Genomic DNA, 16369 nt, shown 5'->3' with positions numbered 1-16369 from the left:
TCAGTAGTTTTAATTTCTTTATATGGACACCACTTAACCTCATTACATCTGTGTTGGGAAGTAGCGATCACCCAGAGCCCCATTTGGACCCTGATGTTTGTCCCCCTCTTCCTATATCTCCGCATTCAGCTTCACTAGCAGAAGCTGAGTTGGTGCAGTCTCCCAGCATTTTAAGTACGCTGTCCTCCAACCTTGCCCAGATCAGGCCTGGAGCGCAACGGTTAAAACACTAGCAGCCACCAGCACCTTTTCTCACTGTGACATTTTAGGGGGAAAAGTCTAGTGTATTCAGGCTCTTTGTCGCCTGTGAAACCCTGTTGTGTTTTCCCAGGTGTTGCTTAGGCAGAATTTGGCTCTGAAATTGTAATTTAGCTAACAATTTTGTGGATGATGCAGGAGCCAGGCTATACTCTAGCTCTCTCTCCTTGTAGCAATGCTGGTTCCCACAGGGCTCACAGGAACAGTGGCAGCTTAATTAGGGCTTGTTTGCACAGGTAAGTTGACTGAAAGCAAAGTAATTATACTGGAATAAAGCCACTTTTATTCCATAACAGAGTGTCCAGACAGGGCATTATATTGGCATAGCTATAGCAGAATAATTATACCGCTATAATTTTCCTGGGCAGACAAGCACGTACTTCCAGCGGAGCAGGTATGGCGCTGCAGATGGGCTACAAGCAGGCTGTTTTTATTATCACTTTACAAAAGTAAGTTCCCCTATCTCAGAGGCAGGGAAACCGAAGAGTACAGAGGGAGCGTGACTTGCCCAATGTTCCAGCCAATCTGAGCCAGGAGTAGAATCCAAGGCCCAGATTCTTAAACCTGGGATAAAACACACTTGAATATAGCTCCAGAGATCCAGCCACTCTGGATCCAGTCCATCAGAGACCCCATGTGTTGGGTGCGCTGCCCCTCTGCCCTGCCCCCCACACCCTGTGGAACTGTGTACCCAGTGGGGCATGGATACAGGAACTGACCCACTGAATGCCCCCCACTCAAAATCCTCCCCACTGCCCCCAACACCTCCCGCCCCAGCTCTCATCCCTCCCTAACCTCCCGGCTCCGCCCTCTCCCGAGCGTGGCCGGGCCCCTCCCCAGCGCGGCTCCCGGGGGCGGGGCGGGCTGCGGCTGCGCCCGGCTGCACCTGGCCAGGTGAGGTAAGGGGGGAAGGGCGGGGCCGAGCCAGGAGCTGGGTCAGCGCCGGAGCCGGCTGCGCGGTGAGTGAGCGAGAGTCCAGCCCCCACTCCTTCCTCCAACCCCGCACTCCCTGCCCCCTTCCTCCAACCCCCTGCACTCCCTGCCCCATCCTCCGCCCCTGCACTCCCCGCCCCTTCCTCCAACCCCAGCCCCCTTCCCTGCACTCCTGCCCCCTCCTTTCCCCGGTACTCCCCGCCCCCGGCGCCCCCACCTGTATTGTCCCGTGGCTCCTCCCCTCAGGCTCCTTCCCTTCCCAGTCCCCAGCCTGCCCCTTCCCACCCGTCCACGGCCCCTTCCTGTCCCTACCCCCTCTCCACGGCCCCTTCCCACCCCTCCCACCTCCTGCCCCTTTCCACCCGTCCTCTGCCCCTTCCCACGCCCCCAGCCTGCCCCTTCCTATCCCCCCTCCCCACAGCCCCTTCCTATCCCTCAGCCTCCTGTCCCCCAGCCTGCCCCTTCCTATCCCCCCTCCCCACAGCCCCTTCCTATCCCTCAGCCTCCTGTCCCCAGCCTGCCCCTTCCTATCCCCTCCCCACAGCCCCTTCCTATCCTCAGCCTCCTGTCCCCAGCCTGCCCCTTCCTATCCCCTCCCCACGGCCCCTTCCTATCCTCAGCCTCCTGTCCCCAGCCTGCCCCTTCCTATCCCCCCTCCCCACAGTCCCTTCCTATCCCTCAGCCTCCTGTCCCCCAGCCTGCCCCTTCCTATCCCTCAGCCTCCTGTCCCCCAGCCTGCCCCTTCCTATCCCCTCCCCACGGCCCCTTCCTATCCCTCAGCCTCCTGTCCCCCAGCCTGCCCCTTCCTATCCCTCAGCCTCCTGTCCCCCAGCCTGTCCCTTCTCACAGCCCCTTCCTATCCCTCAGCTTCCAGCCCTATGCCTTCCCACCTGCCCACAGCCCTTCCAACCCCTCAGTCTCCTGCTCCTCAGCTCTCCCCTTCCCACCACCCCCATGACTCCATCCCCGCCAGCCCCTATGGCTTACACCCGCCACCATCTGCCCTGGGGATGACCCCTATGCCTCAGGGGAAGCCCTGAGGGAAAATGGTTTAAGCTGAACTAGGCCTTGTCCAGACTAGGAAAAGAAGGTACGTCTTTTCAACTGAGCTGGATTAACCCAGTTCAGACCCCCTGTAAGCACCAGTGCAAGCAGTTTAACATATCTAGACTGATTCTAGCAGGTTGAATGATAGTCTTGGCAGTAGGGTTACTACCTGGCTGGTATTTGACCAACCTGGCTGGGTTATTTTTATGGTAAAGTTAATCTGTATCTATGCTGGTGTTAAGCTAACTTGATTGTTAAAAGTACAAGTTTTCTTAGCCTATAAAAAGCTTTAGGTCACTTATTACCGCGTATAGTTGACCCCTCTTGCCTTAGTCTATGGGTGGGCCATGGAAAGCCTTGGGACTAGTGTACATGTAGAAATTGATCAGCATCGTTAAATACTGGTCAGTTTCCTGAAATAGACAAGGCCTTAGGAAAATGTGGTTCCATTGATGTTTGACCACTGGCATTTTAAGCGCTGTTATCCTAACCATATTTATCCATTTGGTGTTTATTAAACTACTGGCAGCTTGCAGCCTGTCTACACTAGGCTTCACAATTTGGCTAACAGTAATGGAGCTGCACCAGTGTTAACAATGATAGGAAACCGCTGCCGAGTTTCCCTAGTATAGACAAGATCTGAGTGGTGATGTCCATCCACTCAGTGGTTCAGAGAAAAAGTACAGCACTCCAATGATGTACCTTACTGTGCTTTGCTGTCCCTTGTTGGGAAGCTTCTTCCCCTAGTATGTTTGGAAAAGCTATGAGGGAGAGCAAGAGACCCCGGGGTAGGAATGACTGTACCCCAGCTAAGCCAATTTACTTTCCATGATTTTCTGTCTGTGTAATTGTGATATCTCTTGGCTTAGGCCAGGGGTTGGCAACCTTTCAGAAGTGCTGTGCAGAGTCTTCATTTATTCACTCTAATTTAAGGTTTTGTGTGCCAGTATACATTTTAACTTTTTTAGAAGGTCTCTTTCTATATGTCTATAATATATAACTAAACTATTGTTGTATGTAAAGTAAATAAGGTTTTCAAAATGTTTAAGAAGCTTCGTTTAAAATTAAATTAAAATGCAGAGCCCCCCCTCCACCCCCGCAGACTGGTGGTCAGGACCTGGGCAGTGTGAGTGCCACTGAAAATCAGCTCGCATGCCGCTTTTGGCAGGAGTGCATAGGTTGCCTACCCCTGGCTTAGGCAATGAAAAGCAAGTCAGTTTCATTTCTGTTTAAAGGTAGTTTTCAGTTCAGTGCTTGCAACACAAACCTTGCAGCTGGGGAATATAGTGTGAACTGAGGTATGTAGGTAGAACAACATCGATACACCAGGCTTCCTGGATTGGGTATCAGGATGGCATAGGGTAGCCAACCCTCCAGGCTTGTTCTGGAGTCCCCAGGAATTAAAGATTAATCATAATTCAAGAGTATATCATGTAATGAAACCTCCAGGAATACGTCCAGGCACAATTGGCAACCTTAGGGTAGCAGCCTTTTCTACCCTTAACAGTAAGATGGGCCTAGCTACATCACTTAGGGGTGTGAAAACTTATGTATTGGGTGTATAAATCGTAAAATTAACTGTACTGGAAATGGCTCTAGGGCTGCATCTTCACTGCCGAGTTAACTTGAGTTAGTGAGAGCAGAAGAACACTTGAGCTGTGTGGAGTGATTGAATTAGCAGCACAGAGTTGTGCTAACTCAGCAGTAGCCAACCTATACCTCCTAATGGGCTAGTCATAACTCAAGTTACAGGCACTACCACACTTGAGTTAAGGGGTTTTGTATGGATGGGACTAGAGTTAGGAGCGAACACACATGTTTAACTTTACACAGAGGTTTTTTTTTTTTTTGTTATACTGAAAATTCACTAGGAGATTCCTTTTTGTCCTTTTCACCAGTGTATTCTGCATCCGTTTTAATAGTGTGTGGCAAGCCGGAGTATGAATCTACACTGCACCCACCTGCTGTGTGCTTATGTCTCATGTGGTCACTGCTACAATTCAGTGAAAGTCTTGGAGTGCGCCACATGATATGTTAGTGCAAGGCAGTCTGGTGTGCTGAAGATTTACACTATGGCTCGCTGCACACTAATTTGACAAACCCTTAGTCCAAAGTAGACAGAACGTGGTGACCTTATAGGGATGCAACAAAATGTTTGTTTGTTACAATTTTTGGAGACAGCTCAATATATGCTTTCCAGAGCAATAAAGGAACAGAAAGAAGCTTTTGTAGGTGGATAGCTGACTTTCTGTTGACATTCTTTTATGCTGTTGGGATATTATTTTATTAACAATGCTGTGTTAGGGCATCTGAAGTCTTGAATAGGCATCTTTTAACCTATTTCTTAAATCTAAATTAAAACAGCATTTTGCAACAGGATCTGAGTATTTTTCCCACTTGATAAATAAAACAAACTCTATTCTGGTTACAGATTAACTCTCTCTGATCACTTGTATCACGTGCCTTGGAATTGGACCTGCAGGTATTTCTACAAATACATTGATGTGTTTAGTCTTACGGTAGCTTCTTTAAAGCTTTTTGCACCTATGCTGAAATCATATTTTGTAACTTTTACATTAATAATCCTCAGTAGATAGTGAGAGATTCATGTATCTTCTACAACTATTCTTGATTAGGAAAAATATTTGTGTTGTAAGATTTATACACCCAATACATGTCTTTTTGGACCAAGGTTTTGTATGCTAAAAATCAGGCCAGATAAAAATAGTTATAAAGAAAAGTTTTGAACCACTCAAAAATGCAAACTTTAAACATGTACATGTAATTTAAGCCTCTTTTCAAGTAATTTGAGCCTGAAATTTAATATACTGTAAAATTATCTGAAGAATGCTCTCTATAGTCTAAATATCTTGAATTTTTTATAGAATATAAATCTTGATCACATGCAATTTTCATGTGATATTTTTAACTAGTTTTCACCTTGTCTGGTTGTTTACTTGATTCATTTCAAACTGGGAGTATATGTTAGATTGTTTCAGTTTTACTTTTCATTTGACATCTGGTTCTCATACATTGGTAAAATACTGCAATGTTTGAGTTGCAAACACAGTAGATGAGTATTTATTTAAATCTCAACAAACTTTCAGTTGATTTTTAAAAAGAGAAGGAGTTCTGTTAACAAGTTTAATAAATCCTTTTGATCACAAAACCTGAACTTGGGAAAAAGTGTTCCTTTAAACATGAGTAAATCTTTGCTGTTCATTTCCTTTCAAAACTCTCTTGTAACCAAACTAAAAATGTACTGGTTAGTGTAGTTTGGCATATTGAATAATGAGAGATATGAATGTCCTTCGTAAATAGCTGCAAGATTTGAACTACAGATGACTTTCATGGCTGTTTGGAATACACCATGTAGATGTGCAACTACTTTCAAATTAAATCTGTGTTTGGTATCTTCCGCTACAAAACAGACTCATTTGAGACTACCCTGCAATTGCTGAATTTTTGGGCGGAGCGGGGGCATGTTTTTTACTTCAGTTGAGGAGGGAAAAGAATATTGTGATTGTGGATAATCTGATCAAGTTGTTCAAGTTTTTTTTAAACTCTAATATCTTATCTTCCACTGTTTGTTTTTAGCTTTATCTCTTGCATAACAAGCTTTGCAGCATCTAAAACAACATTCTGATTGGGTTTTATCCTTCACTTTGCTCAATTATTAACACAAATTATACACCAACTTCTAATGTAGAAGGCTTCTGCTTTTACAATGATTTAACCCAGACTGTTTTAAACTGTTTGAAAACATTAAGGCCCTTTTTTAGTGACAGATTAGTAGAATATAATCTGGTTAAATCTAATAGCTATTACGTATTTAAAACATGCTTTCAAATAAATATAGAAGAACGGCAATTAATTAACCATCACATATGATATTCCTAATTCAGTTTCTATTGCTCAGCTTCAAGAAACTGTTAACTTTATTAGTGAATAAGAGACTCAGTTAATTCTTGGTGGTTTTCCTACTGATTGGTTTTTGTCTTTCTGTAGATAATGGCATTACATCCACGCAGAGTTCGTTTGAAACCCTGGCTAGTAGCCCAGGTAGATAGTGGCATGTATCCAGGCCTCGTATGGCTTAATCGAGAAGCAAAGCGATTTCAGATCCCCTGGAAGCATGCAACTCGACACAGTCCTCAACATGAAGAGGAGAACACCATCTTTAAGGTGGAGGAGGAAGGGCAAAAAAAAAAATCCTAATTTTGTTACACTGCTTTTCCAGCTACTTTTAAGCAGTTTGAATCTTGTTTTTTTTTTCTGCATGAACTGTTAAAAACAAACGCTTTGTGATGCTTTATTCTCTTGCTACCTAATGTTTATAAGTCAGACCAGAAACTTGCAAACGACACCACGAGTCTTTGTATTTAACTTCCTACACAAACTGAACACACCTCTTTGCTACCTATAATCCCGTGAATTCCAACACATAGGCAACAGCTCTAGGCTGGAGACAAAGTGGTGAGAGTTGTTTGGAATAATTATTGGATGATCATTCTAGTAACAATTTGTAGCCAAGTTTTGCCCTCTAAATGCATCCAGTTCCTTTGACTTCAGAAGGAATGTTGCATGCATCTGAGTGCAAAATTTGGCATTTAGTTGGGGGAGAGAATTGTTAAAGGCATCACTGTACTCATTCGTGTTTCTTTCAAACTACCAGCCTAATTCCATTATTGTAGAAGACTTCCTAGTTACTGCTGACTTTTAACAGGTTTGTTTCCTCTAATAGATACCTTTCCTGGAAAGTGGCTGGCTTGTTCTGAATATTTAGTGGCAAACTTTCATTTAGATTAATATTTCCTCTGTGCATAATTTGATCTGAAATCAGAATATGGAATAAATTTGCAGTGAACAAATTCAAGTGCACCTCCCTTTTCTGATATCCACTATTGTCGTTGTAACATCTCCCAAGGCAGTCTCAGGTGGAATCACAGAATTTGTCTGCAATGTGTGGCTGGATGCTACTGTTACACAAATTCTGCCTGTGTAACAGTAGCATCCAGCCATATGCGGCAGACAAGTTACTAAGGCAGAGTTTAGGGCTGTTTAAAAGAAAACTAGTATCTTGGCTAGTGCATTTCCCCCCTATTTAAACCAGCTTGTTTTAACCCAACAAACTATGGCCTACATTTTCAAGAGTGATTAGTGATTTTGGGGTGTTCAACCTGAGAGATCTAGAAGGGGCTGATTTTTGAGAAAGTGCTGATGTTCAACGCTATGTAAATCAGGCTTCATTAAGGTGTCTCAAGTTGGACACCCAAAATCACTAGTCACTCAGAAAAATTTGAGCCTTTTTTGTGTTAGAGGAGAAAGATAATGTGCAGGGGAACAAAGGTACTTTAATTGTTAGCTGCTCTAAGAAGTGTGGTAGCTTAGAAGATTTCTTGTAAAAGACGACAATTTTTTATAATGTATTTGTTTGGAAACCTGACACAATTAAAAATCGGCATAACAATGAACACTGTGTACTTTGCCCCCAGGCATGGGCTGTGGAAACAGGGAAGTACCAGGAAGGAGTTGACGATCCAGACCCTGCAAAATGGAAAGCACAGCTCCGATGCGCTCTTAACAAAAGCCGGGAGTTCAACCTGATGTACGATGGCACAAAAGAGGTGCCCATGAATCCCGTTAAAATTTATGAAGTGTGTGATATCCCACAGTCCCAAGGATCAATCATTAACCCAGGTGAGGAAAAGGGTGACACAGTGCAAGTTACTAAGCAGGCATCAGTCCAATACAAGTCCTGATATATTAACACTTTGTTTGCAGAGATAGCTGAAGTGGCAAGCATTGCTGACAGGTCGGGGGGGCGGGGTCCATGATGACTGACTAAACTAAAGGATTTAGACCCACATTCATCCCCCTTTGCTGAAATTAATGGAGTTATACTGGAGTGAGCTTCGCTTCTTACATAGGAACATAAGAATGGCCATATTGAGTCAGACCACTGATCCATTTAGCCCAGTATATTGTCTTATGACAGTGGCTGCTGCCAGATACTTCAGAGTGAATAGACAGAATAGGGCAATAATTGAGTAATCCATCCTCTATTGTCCAGTCCCAGCTTTTGGCCGTCAGAGCTTTAGGACACTCAGAGCATATGTTTGAGTCTCTGACCATCTTGGCTAATAGCCATTGATGGACCTCTCCTCCATGAACTTAACGAACTCTTTTTTGAACCCAGTTATATTTTTGGCCTTCACAACCTCCTCGGCAACAAGTTCCATAGGCTAAGATAATAAAGGTAATAACTGGAGATATACCAATCTCCTAGAGCTGGAAGGGACCTTGAAAGGTCATCGAATCCAGCCCCCTGCCTTCACTAGCAGGACCAATTTTTGCCTCAGATCCCTAAGTGGCCCCCTCAAGGATTGAACTCACAACCCTGGGTTTAGCAGGCCAATGCTCACACCACTGAGTTATCCCTCCCCCCTGCTGACTGCATGTTGTGTAAAGAAGTATTTCCTTATTAGTTTTTAAACCTCCTATTAACTTCATTGGGTGACTCCTGGTTCTTGTGTTACGTGAAGGTGTAAATAACATTTCCTTATTCGCTTTTAGGACACCATTCAGGATTCTATAGACTTCTATCATATCTCCTCTTAGTTGTCTCTTTTCTAAGATGAAATGTCCCAGTCTTTTTAATTTCTCCTCATATGAAAGTTGTTCCATACCCCTAGTTGTTTTTGTTGCCCTTCTCTGTACTTTTCCCAGTTCTAATATATCTTTATTGAGATGGCGTGACCAGAGCTGTACGCAGTATTCAAGGTGTAGGCCCTTATTTCCTAGTATATTAAATGTTGCACAGTCCTTGGTTATGCTTCTCAGTCTGCATCTTACCTCGTTAGCATAAATTATTTTAAACATGATTTTAATGCATACTATGTATAACTCTTCTCAGGGTTGTGCACAAGGGGGGCCAAGCAGGGGTATCCCCACCCCTCCATAACCAGTGGGGCACAGAACTCCTCTGGCCACAGGGGCTGGGAGTAGGGTGACCAGATCACCCAGGTCAAATATCGGGATGCGGGGGGGGGACAGAGGGGAAAAAAATGGTGGCAGAGCGCAAAAAAAAATAAATCCCCCACCCCTGATTCCTCCTCCCTCTGCAAGCGCTGGAGGGAGGCCCGGGAGACTCAAGGGAGCACGGGGCCAGGGTGAGTGTGAGTCCGGCCTGGCCCCGAGCAGGCAGGACTCGGGCGCGGTACCTAGAGGGAGAGTAGGGGGTGGCCTGCGGGGCCAGCCGGTGGCTGTTCTCCCCACCTGGACAGCGGGACTCAGGAGCAGCCTCTGCTGCAGCTCCCACTGCCGCAGGGGGAGGAAGCGGCCACTGGCCAAGCTCGGCGGCTGCGGTTCTGGCACCCACGAACCCCCAGAGCCTGGGCCTGGTGCGGGGACCCAGCAGCGCACACGCTGCGCCCAGCCCCTGGCCAGTTGCATCTGGGCTGACTGCCCAGCTGGTGCAATCCCGCAGGCGGCCCCGGAATGGGGGCAGCAGGTCCCAGGCCCCCCATCCCGCTCGGGTCCCATAGGGGAACGAACGGGGCTGGGCTGCCGATGCCTCTGCCGCGGGATTGCACCAGCTGGGCAGCCAGCCCAGATGCTAATGGCCAGGGGCTGGGCGCAGCGTGCTGGGTCCCCGCAGCAGGCCTGGGCTCGGGTGTTCGAGCCCGGGTGCCAAAGCCACAGCCGCCGAGCGCCATGTGCTTGGCCACTTCCTCCCCCTGCAGCAGTGGGAGCTGCAGCAGCGGCTGCTCCTGAGTCCCGCTGCCCAGGTGGGGAGAACAGCTGCCGTCTGCCCCCGCAGGCCGCCCCCCTACTCTCCCTCCAGGTACCGCGCCCGAGTCCTGTCTGCTCGGGGCCAGGCCGGACTCACACTCACCCCGGCCCCGCGCTCCCCTGCGTCTCCTGGGCATGGCGTGCTTGGCAAGAGTCGGGGATTTGGGGAGGGAGCTAATGGGGGAAGCAGGGGATGGCGCGAGCCCTTCCGGGCTCCGGAGCCTTTGCTTGTTTGTCCAGTGTCCTGACCTAACATTGGTCGGGACGCGGGACAAACAAGCAAATATCGGGACAGTCTCGATAAAATCAGGATGTCTGGTCACCCTAGCTGGGAGGGGCAGGGGCGGGGTGAGTTCCTCCAGTCACTGTGTGTGTGTGTCAGTGTCAGAGCTCCTTGGGCTGCTGTGGGGTGGGGTGGCAGGAGTGGCCAAAGATAACAGAAGGTGCCCTTCCAAAAGCCTCAATTATTTTATTTCTGCACATGCCCCGACTCTTCTGATGTTGGTAAAACATGCAAGTTAACATCTGATACTCCACACAACTAGTTTCTAATTTACAGTATTTACCAGTAAGTGCACTACAGTGGAGGATTGGAGGATTGTTCTAAGATTTCGGGGGGAGGGAGGCGAATGCTGTGAGCAGTACCCTTTTGGCCAGTGAAAAATGTCACAATCTGGAAGTAAAAGGGAAATTGGTCAAGGGCCTGACAAATAGCTGCTTTCTTCGCTGTGTGCTGCTGACCTTTGAAACCATTCAAGGTAAATGGGCTAAAATTGAAAAGAGAAACTAAATTCATATTGGGCAAAACTCAAACACTTCCATGGAATGAATTAATTTTGCCCAGTGTCTTCAAACTAAGCTTTGACTTAAGTTTGTAACTGAGACCAACCTCTCTTTGTTGTTCAACAAGTGCATCTGTTGGCCGCCTACTGCAGTGGAAGGGGGAACTAATGTTCTACAAACAGGAACTGATGTTCTATGTCTTTTGTTCTCAGCAGTTAATGAAGTTTGGTATTGCTTGCTAACCCCATACTGTATGGTTATGTACAGGCTCCACTGGCTCTGCTCCATGGGATGAGAAAGATAATGACCTTGATGAGGAGGAGGAAGAGGAACTGAATCCATCTCAGCATGTTCCCATACAGGATACCTTTCCATTTCTTAATATCAATGGTGAGTAGAATAAGATATAATGTGTCAATGAAGCGATGGACTTGTAAATCAGTGTATGTAATCAGCATTTTAATTTAGTTGGCTGTTTATTAATCAATACTATGATAGAGGGCAGTATGGCCTAGTACATAAAGCACTGGACTGGGGCTTGAAAGAACTGGGTTCTGTTCCTGGGTGACCATGGGCAAATGACTTCACCTCTCTCTGCCTTAGTTTCCCTATCTGTAAAAAAGGGAGGATGATCCTGATCTCCTTTGTAAAGCACTCTGAGATCTGTGGATCAAAAGCACTACATAAGAGCTAGGTGGTGTTATTATTAAAGAAAACTTGTAACTCTATCAGAAAATGAGAGAGTGCTTAAAAATAGACTTCTGAAAGTTTTCTTCTCAGACCATCTTATCCTTCGCTTCTTGCCTTGTAAAGAAATCTATTAACACACCAATATTATATCCCACATTGACAAATCTGTTCTTTCACTACTTCAGTTTACATCTATACCAACTTGATTCCTCTAATAAAGCTTTTTAAAAAGAAAACTGCTGTACACTAAAAAGCAAAGGGATGCTCTATTTTATATGTCAAATCAAAATATCCTGTAATAATGGATAGTCTGTGATTTCTTAAATAGCTGCTGTTATATTTTTATACAGCTAGGTTCAGGTTTGGCAGATTTTAACTGTAATGTTGTCTCAGCACTTAAATGCACTTTTTTATTAGGTTTCCGAAGGGTCAGAACTGATGTTTAAAATTTTCTAGACAATCTGGTTAGACGAGATGCAGTGAAGCTGTCCTTTTCCCATTCTCTAAACCTTTGACCTGAGCTGTTTTTATGAAAGGTTGCTAGTTTTTAATTAAACTCTAACAAACACAATGTCTTTAAACTGCTCCAGTCAATGCAATAATACTAGTACTTAGCTGTGATAATAGTGCTCCTAGAGAGTGACTGAAGTTTACCATCTGATAGCTATTTGAACCTATATGCATTGAGATTGTTCAGTCCATTTCTCAGTTAGTGTGGTTGTTGTATGTTGCCTATCCACTGATACTCTTTGGCCATCTCAGACCACTGCAGTCTGACATTGTCTGGATACTGAACTCCCTTCCAGTCTATGAAGATGTTTACCAGTATGCTTCCACCTGACCTGAAGCAGTGTTGGGGGAGAAGTGGTGTAAGAGAAATCATTGTTCATGTGTTACCAGCTCTCTGATTAGAGGGTGAAAGACCAAACAACTGCACCAGTTTTGCCTTACAGCAGCTTCTGCACTTAACAGAATAATTTGGGTACAAGGGAATGAGAGCAGATCCTTCATGCCTCTATCCCTCTATATTTGACACTATGGAAAGCTAATGACAGCACTTTGTCAATTCTGCACCACAGTTCTGTCTAGATAATTAGTCATGTTAATAAAAATGCAGTCATTACTGGACCAAATAAATGTTTAGGTTTTTTAACTATTTATTTACTTAGGAAGATAGCAAGGATTTGTAAACTTATGATGTAAATATTAGAACAAAACACTCATTAAAACAGCTAGCTTTTGTTTAAAGGCATTATACAGGAATATAGTAATCAGCTCTTTCTATTAACAAGGTGCTACCATATTAGAGAGTGAGCATCATTATAACACCTATAATATGTTTCTAATGACTTTATTAAATAGAGTGAAATCTCTGCATGAGTTTTTAACAGACCAGGCATGTCTGTCAAATGCTAATATTAAAAAAAAAAAATTGGTCAGCCGTGCTAGTTTTTTGCAGGTGAATGTAATTTGTCAAAGTTTTTTAGTTTTTTTTTAAATATACTTGTTCCCAAACTTACTTGATTCTTCTGTATAGATTCCCCAATGGGGCCAGCCAGTGTGGAAAACTGCAGCCCTGAAGCGGTGTGGCCAAAGAATGAACCTCTAGATATGGAGATGCCTCCATCTGCTCTGCAGCACGATTTCTTCAGCTCTCCTGAGCTCTGGATTAGCTCTCTTCCTAGTAAGTGTATCTGTGGATTTCTAGTGCATCTGTCACTGTGGCTAAAAGTCTGTTTTACTTTACTGTTACTGCATTTTGACCTCTTACACTTCTGCACACAGATAACTGTACATATTTAGAATATACTTCATCAGGTCTAATTTATATTGTAATGTTCTTCCTGCAATAACTTCTACCCTGTCTTATCTGGTGCATGGCAAGGTCTTTGCTTAACTGGAACAAAGTCATTCTAACAATTTATCTCTTAGTGACAGATCTAGAAATCAAGTTTGAGTATCGAGGAAAAGAGATTGGGCAGACGACGACTGTAAGCAACCCCCAGGGATGTAGACTCTTCTATGGAGAACTGGGCCCTATGCCAGACCAAGAAGAGCTGTTTGGACCTATTAGTTTGGAGCAAGTAAAATTTCCAGGAACAGACCAAATCACCAACGAAAAGCAGAAGATCTTCACAAGTCGGCTACTAGATGTTATGGACAGGGGACTGATTCTGGAGGTCAGTGGCCATGCCATCTATGCCATTCGGCTCTGCCAGTGCAAGGTGTACTGGTCTGGACCATGTGCTCCTTCATCCATCGCACCAAACTTGATTGAGAGACAAAAGAAAGTCAAACTCTTCTGTCTGGAAACATTTTTAAGTGGTAAGTAACTTGAAATAGGCAATAATGCCAAGAACTGGCCTTTCAGCTGACAGTGCTATTCCAGCTTAGGCTGGAAGAGCCAGCCTGGGGTCAGTCTTGATAGTCTTACTCCTCATTTCAGTGCCTACTGAAGTAAATGGGAGTCTTTCCACTGACTTCAATGAGCTTTGGATTAGGCCTAGGGTAAGAAGGGAAAAGTGAACAGATATTGTCTTCAGCTAAACAACTAACTGCTTATTTTATTCATTGAGCAGCATTGGTGGCTAGTGTAATTCCTGGATAACCTTTTATCCAGGAGAGCAAAAAAGCTCTGATATGTGAGAGAAGTGATGCTGGAAGGGTAAACATTTTTCGCTGGAATAAAAGTGGAGATTCTGAACAGGATGCTTTGCAGTAAGCACTCATATTCAGATGGTGAAGCAGGATACTGTACCACCACCAGAAACATTCACACTGCTTCTTTCCTTAGAGCTGATTGCCCATCAGAAAGGACAGGTAGAAAAACAGCCACCTTATGAGATCTACTTCTGTTTTGGAGAAGAATGGCCTGATGGAAAACCTAGGGAGAGAAAGCTGATAGTGGTTCAGGTAAGGGAGCTATGGCTCTGCAAAACAAGCATCTGTTAAAAGAAGTGGATGAATTAAGTACAGATTTCCTTAATACATTTTCTCCATATCAGCATATGTGATAGTGTACAACTCCTTCATGAAATAAGAAACCAGAACTGCAAGCTGGAGGATTCTTTTGGCTTTTAAATCAAAGTAAAATGGAATCCACTTACAGTGAAGTAGAATGTTTCTGCAGCTCAGGTGATAATGAGACTGTTCTATGGATAAAGAGTCTACCACTACAGAAGTGTCTTGGCATACTTGAGTATTTTGGAACCTTACTCTGCCACTTTTAGGTTATCATCCTCATTAGGCTAAAATAACTGCTTTCTTTTAAACAGGTAATTCCAGTGGTAGCTCGGATGATTTATGAAATGTTTTCTGGTGACTTCACACGTTCCTTTGACAGCGGCAGCGTGCGGCTTCAGATCTCCACACCTGACATTAAAGACAACATTGTTGCCCACCTGAAACAGCTGTACCGCCTCCTGCAGACTCACCAAGAGGGCTGGCCAATGCAGGCACCAACTATGCATATTGCTCAGCCACTCCCAGCACAATGATGTATTTTCAAGTCTCTGACTTAACTCTGCTCCACTCTCTGGTTTCTTATATGTACATAGAAAAGGATATTTTTAAATGGTGCCTTGCCCCTATATAAATAAAACCTGTGTAAATCCTATATACAGATGGTCAAATTTCAACAGTATATGAAATTCACTTTTTTGAGAGAATAAAATGAAAGGCTTTGAAGCAGTACCTTTAGTTACACTACACTTTTGATCTCAGGCTAGTTTGCTTAAGCAATCTATGTATAAATCACAGGTTTTAACATCTTAAATATTTTTAAATAGCTAATGCTTGCAGCCTTGTGTATAAAATAGTTGATCAATGTAAAAAAACAGTTTTAATTATCAACTGTCAATGTGCTTTTTATTCTCTATTAAAATTGCTTTGAGAAATAATGAACCAAGATTAAAAAATTGTTTTGAATTTTCTGTAGCAGCAAATGACTGTCTGGTGCTTCAGGTACAGTCATGCATTATATATTGATACATGCAGGGGGCTGGACTTGATGACTTCTCAAGGTCCCTTCTTGGCCCTACATTTCTGACTCTGTGATTTCACTTCAGAGAATGCTACCATGCAGGTCCTGGACTTCAATCTCTTATCTAACAGCCTAAATTTGGCCTCCAGGACCTCTCTTCTCCCTTTCCCTGTGTCATCACAAACCCAAGTACCCGTATTTCTGTATAAACTGCCTCATGCATAAATAGGAGAAAAGAGGCTAATAGGTGTAACTTTTTCATTATTCAGTTGCCTATTTCACTTCCCGACTATAGTTGTGCTGCTCTCAAGTATTCCTGGATCTCCCTTTAGTGAAGTGTCTTAGGTGAGTGTTCTGCATGCTTAAGCATTGCATTATGCCTCTGATTCTCTGAGAAGCACTTAGGAACCATATTCTTGAATGTCAGTATATGATGTAATCATGGGATTTGTGTGAGGGAAATGCACGTAGGGCATGTGGCAGTGCTAATGTTCCCATAAAGGCTAAACGTGAGCCCTCAGCTCCATTTTCTAGTAGCAAGTGCTACTCAGTTGCATGAATACAGCATTGACAAACCAGAAAAACTGAAAGTAAAATTGTTCCTTTCTGACTAGATTTTTAACTTCGTAAAGTTGAAATTTTAAAAGGCGAGAAAATAGGAAAGAAGAAATCATACCGTTTGTAAAGCTAAAAAGTAATCATTTTCATATTTAATGTACAATGTATGCTTTTGTATACATGCATCTCCCAGGAGGTAAATATGATGATTGTTATATTGCACTGTTTAACAAAGGACAGATGCCATGCTTTCTATCCATCAGTGTATTTTATGTCTGCCCTTTTAAACATGTTCAATTCACCTTTTTCCCCTTTAAAGCAGAG

The 16369-nt window shown here is 44.0% G+C and overlaps 1 protein-coding gene across 4 annotated transcripts; it reads left to right on the top strand.

Moving 5' to 3' along the window:
* The first annotated feature begins 1111 nt into the window (after positions 1 to 1111).
* IRF6 (interferon regulatory factor 6) lies at positions 1112 to 15408 on the top strand. 4 transcript variants are annotated; one of them, XM_039533282.1, is made up of 9 exons: positions 1112 to 1217; positions 4670 to 4720; positions 6247 to 6423; positions 7734 to 7938; positions 11083 to 11205; positions 13043 to 13189; positions 13438 to 13830; positions 14300 to 14418; positions 14781 to 15408. In XM_039533282.1, the coding sequence occupies exons 3-9, from the start codon at positions 6250 to 6252 to the stop codon at positions 15000 to 15002; spliced, it is 1383 nt and encodes a 460-aa protein (XP_039389216.1). In that variant the 5' UTR covers positions 1112 to 1217; positions 4670 to 4720; positions 6247 to 6249; the 3' UTR covers positions 15003 to 15408. The 4 variants fall into 4 exon arrangements, with proteins under 4 accessions (XP_039389216.1, XP_039389219.1, XP_039389217.1 ...); XM_039533283.1 differs by lacking the exon at positions 1112 to 1217 and adding an exon at positions 2103 to 2281; XM_039533285.1 differs by lacking the exon at positions 4670 to 4720 and having other exon boundaries at positions 1173 to 1217.
* Positions 15409 to 16369: the final 961 nt, after the last annotated feature.

Source organism: Mauremys reevesii, linkage group 4, assembly GCF_016161935.1.
Source record: "Mauremys reevesii isolate NIE-2019 linkage group 4, ASM1616193v1, whole genome shotgun sequence".
Classification (NCBI taxonomy): domain Eukaryota; kingdom Metazoa; phylum Chordata; order Testudines; family Geoemydidae; genus Mauremys; species Mauremys reevesii.
Note: the sequence above shows the minus strand (reverse complement) of the source record. Positions and strands in the feature narration are given on the sequence as shown.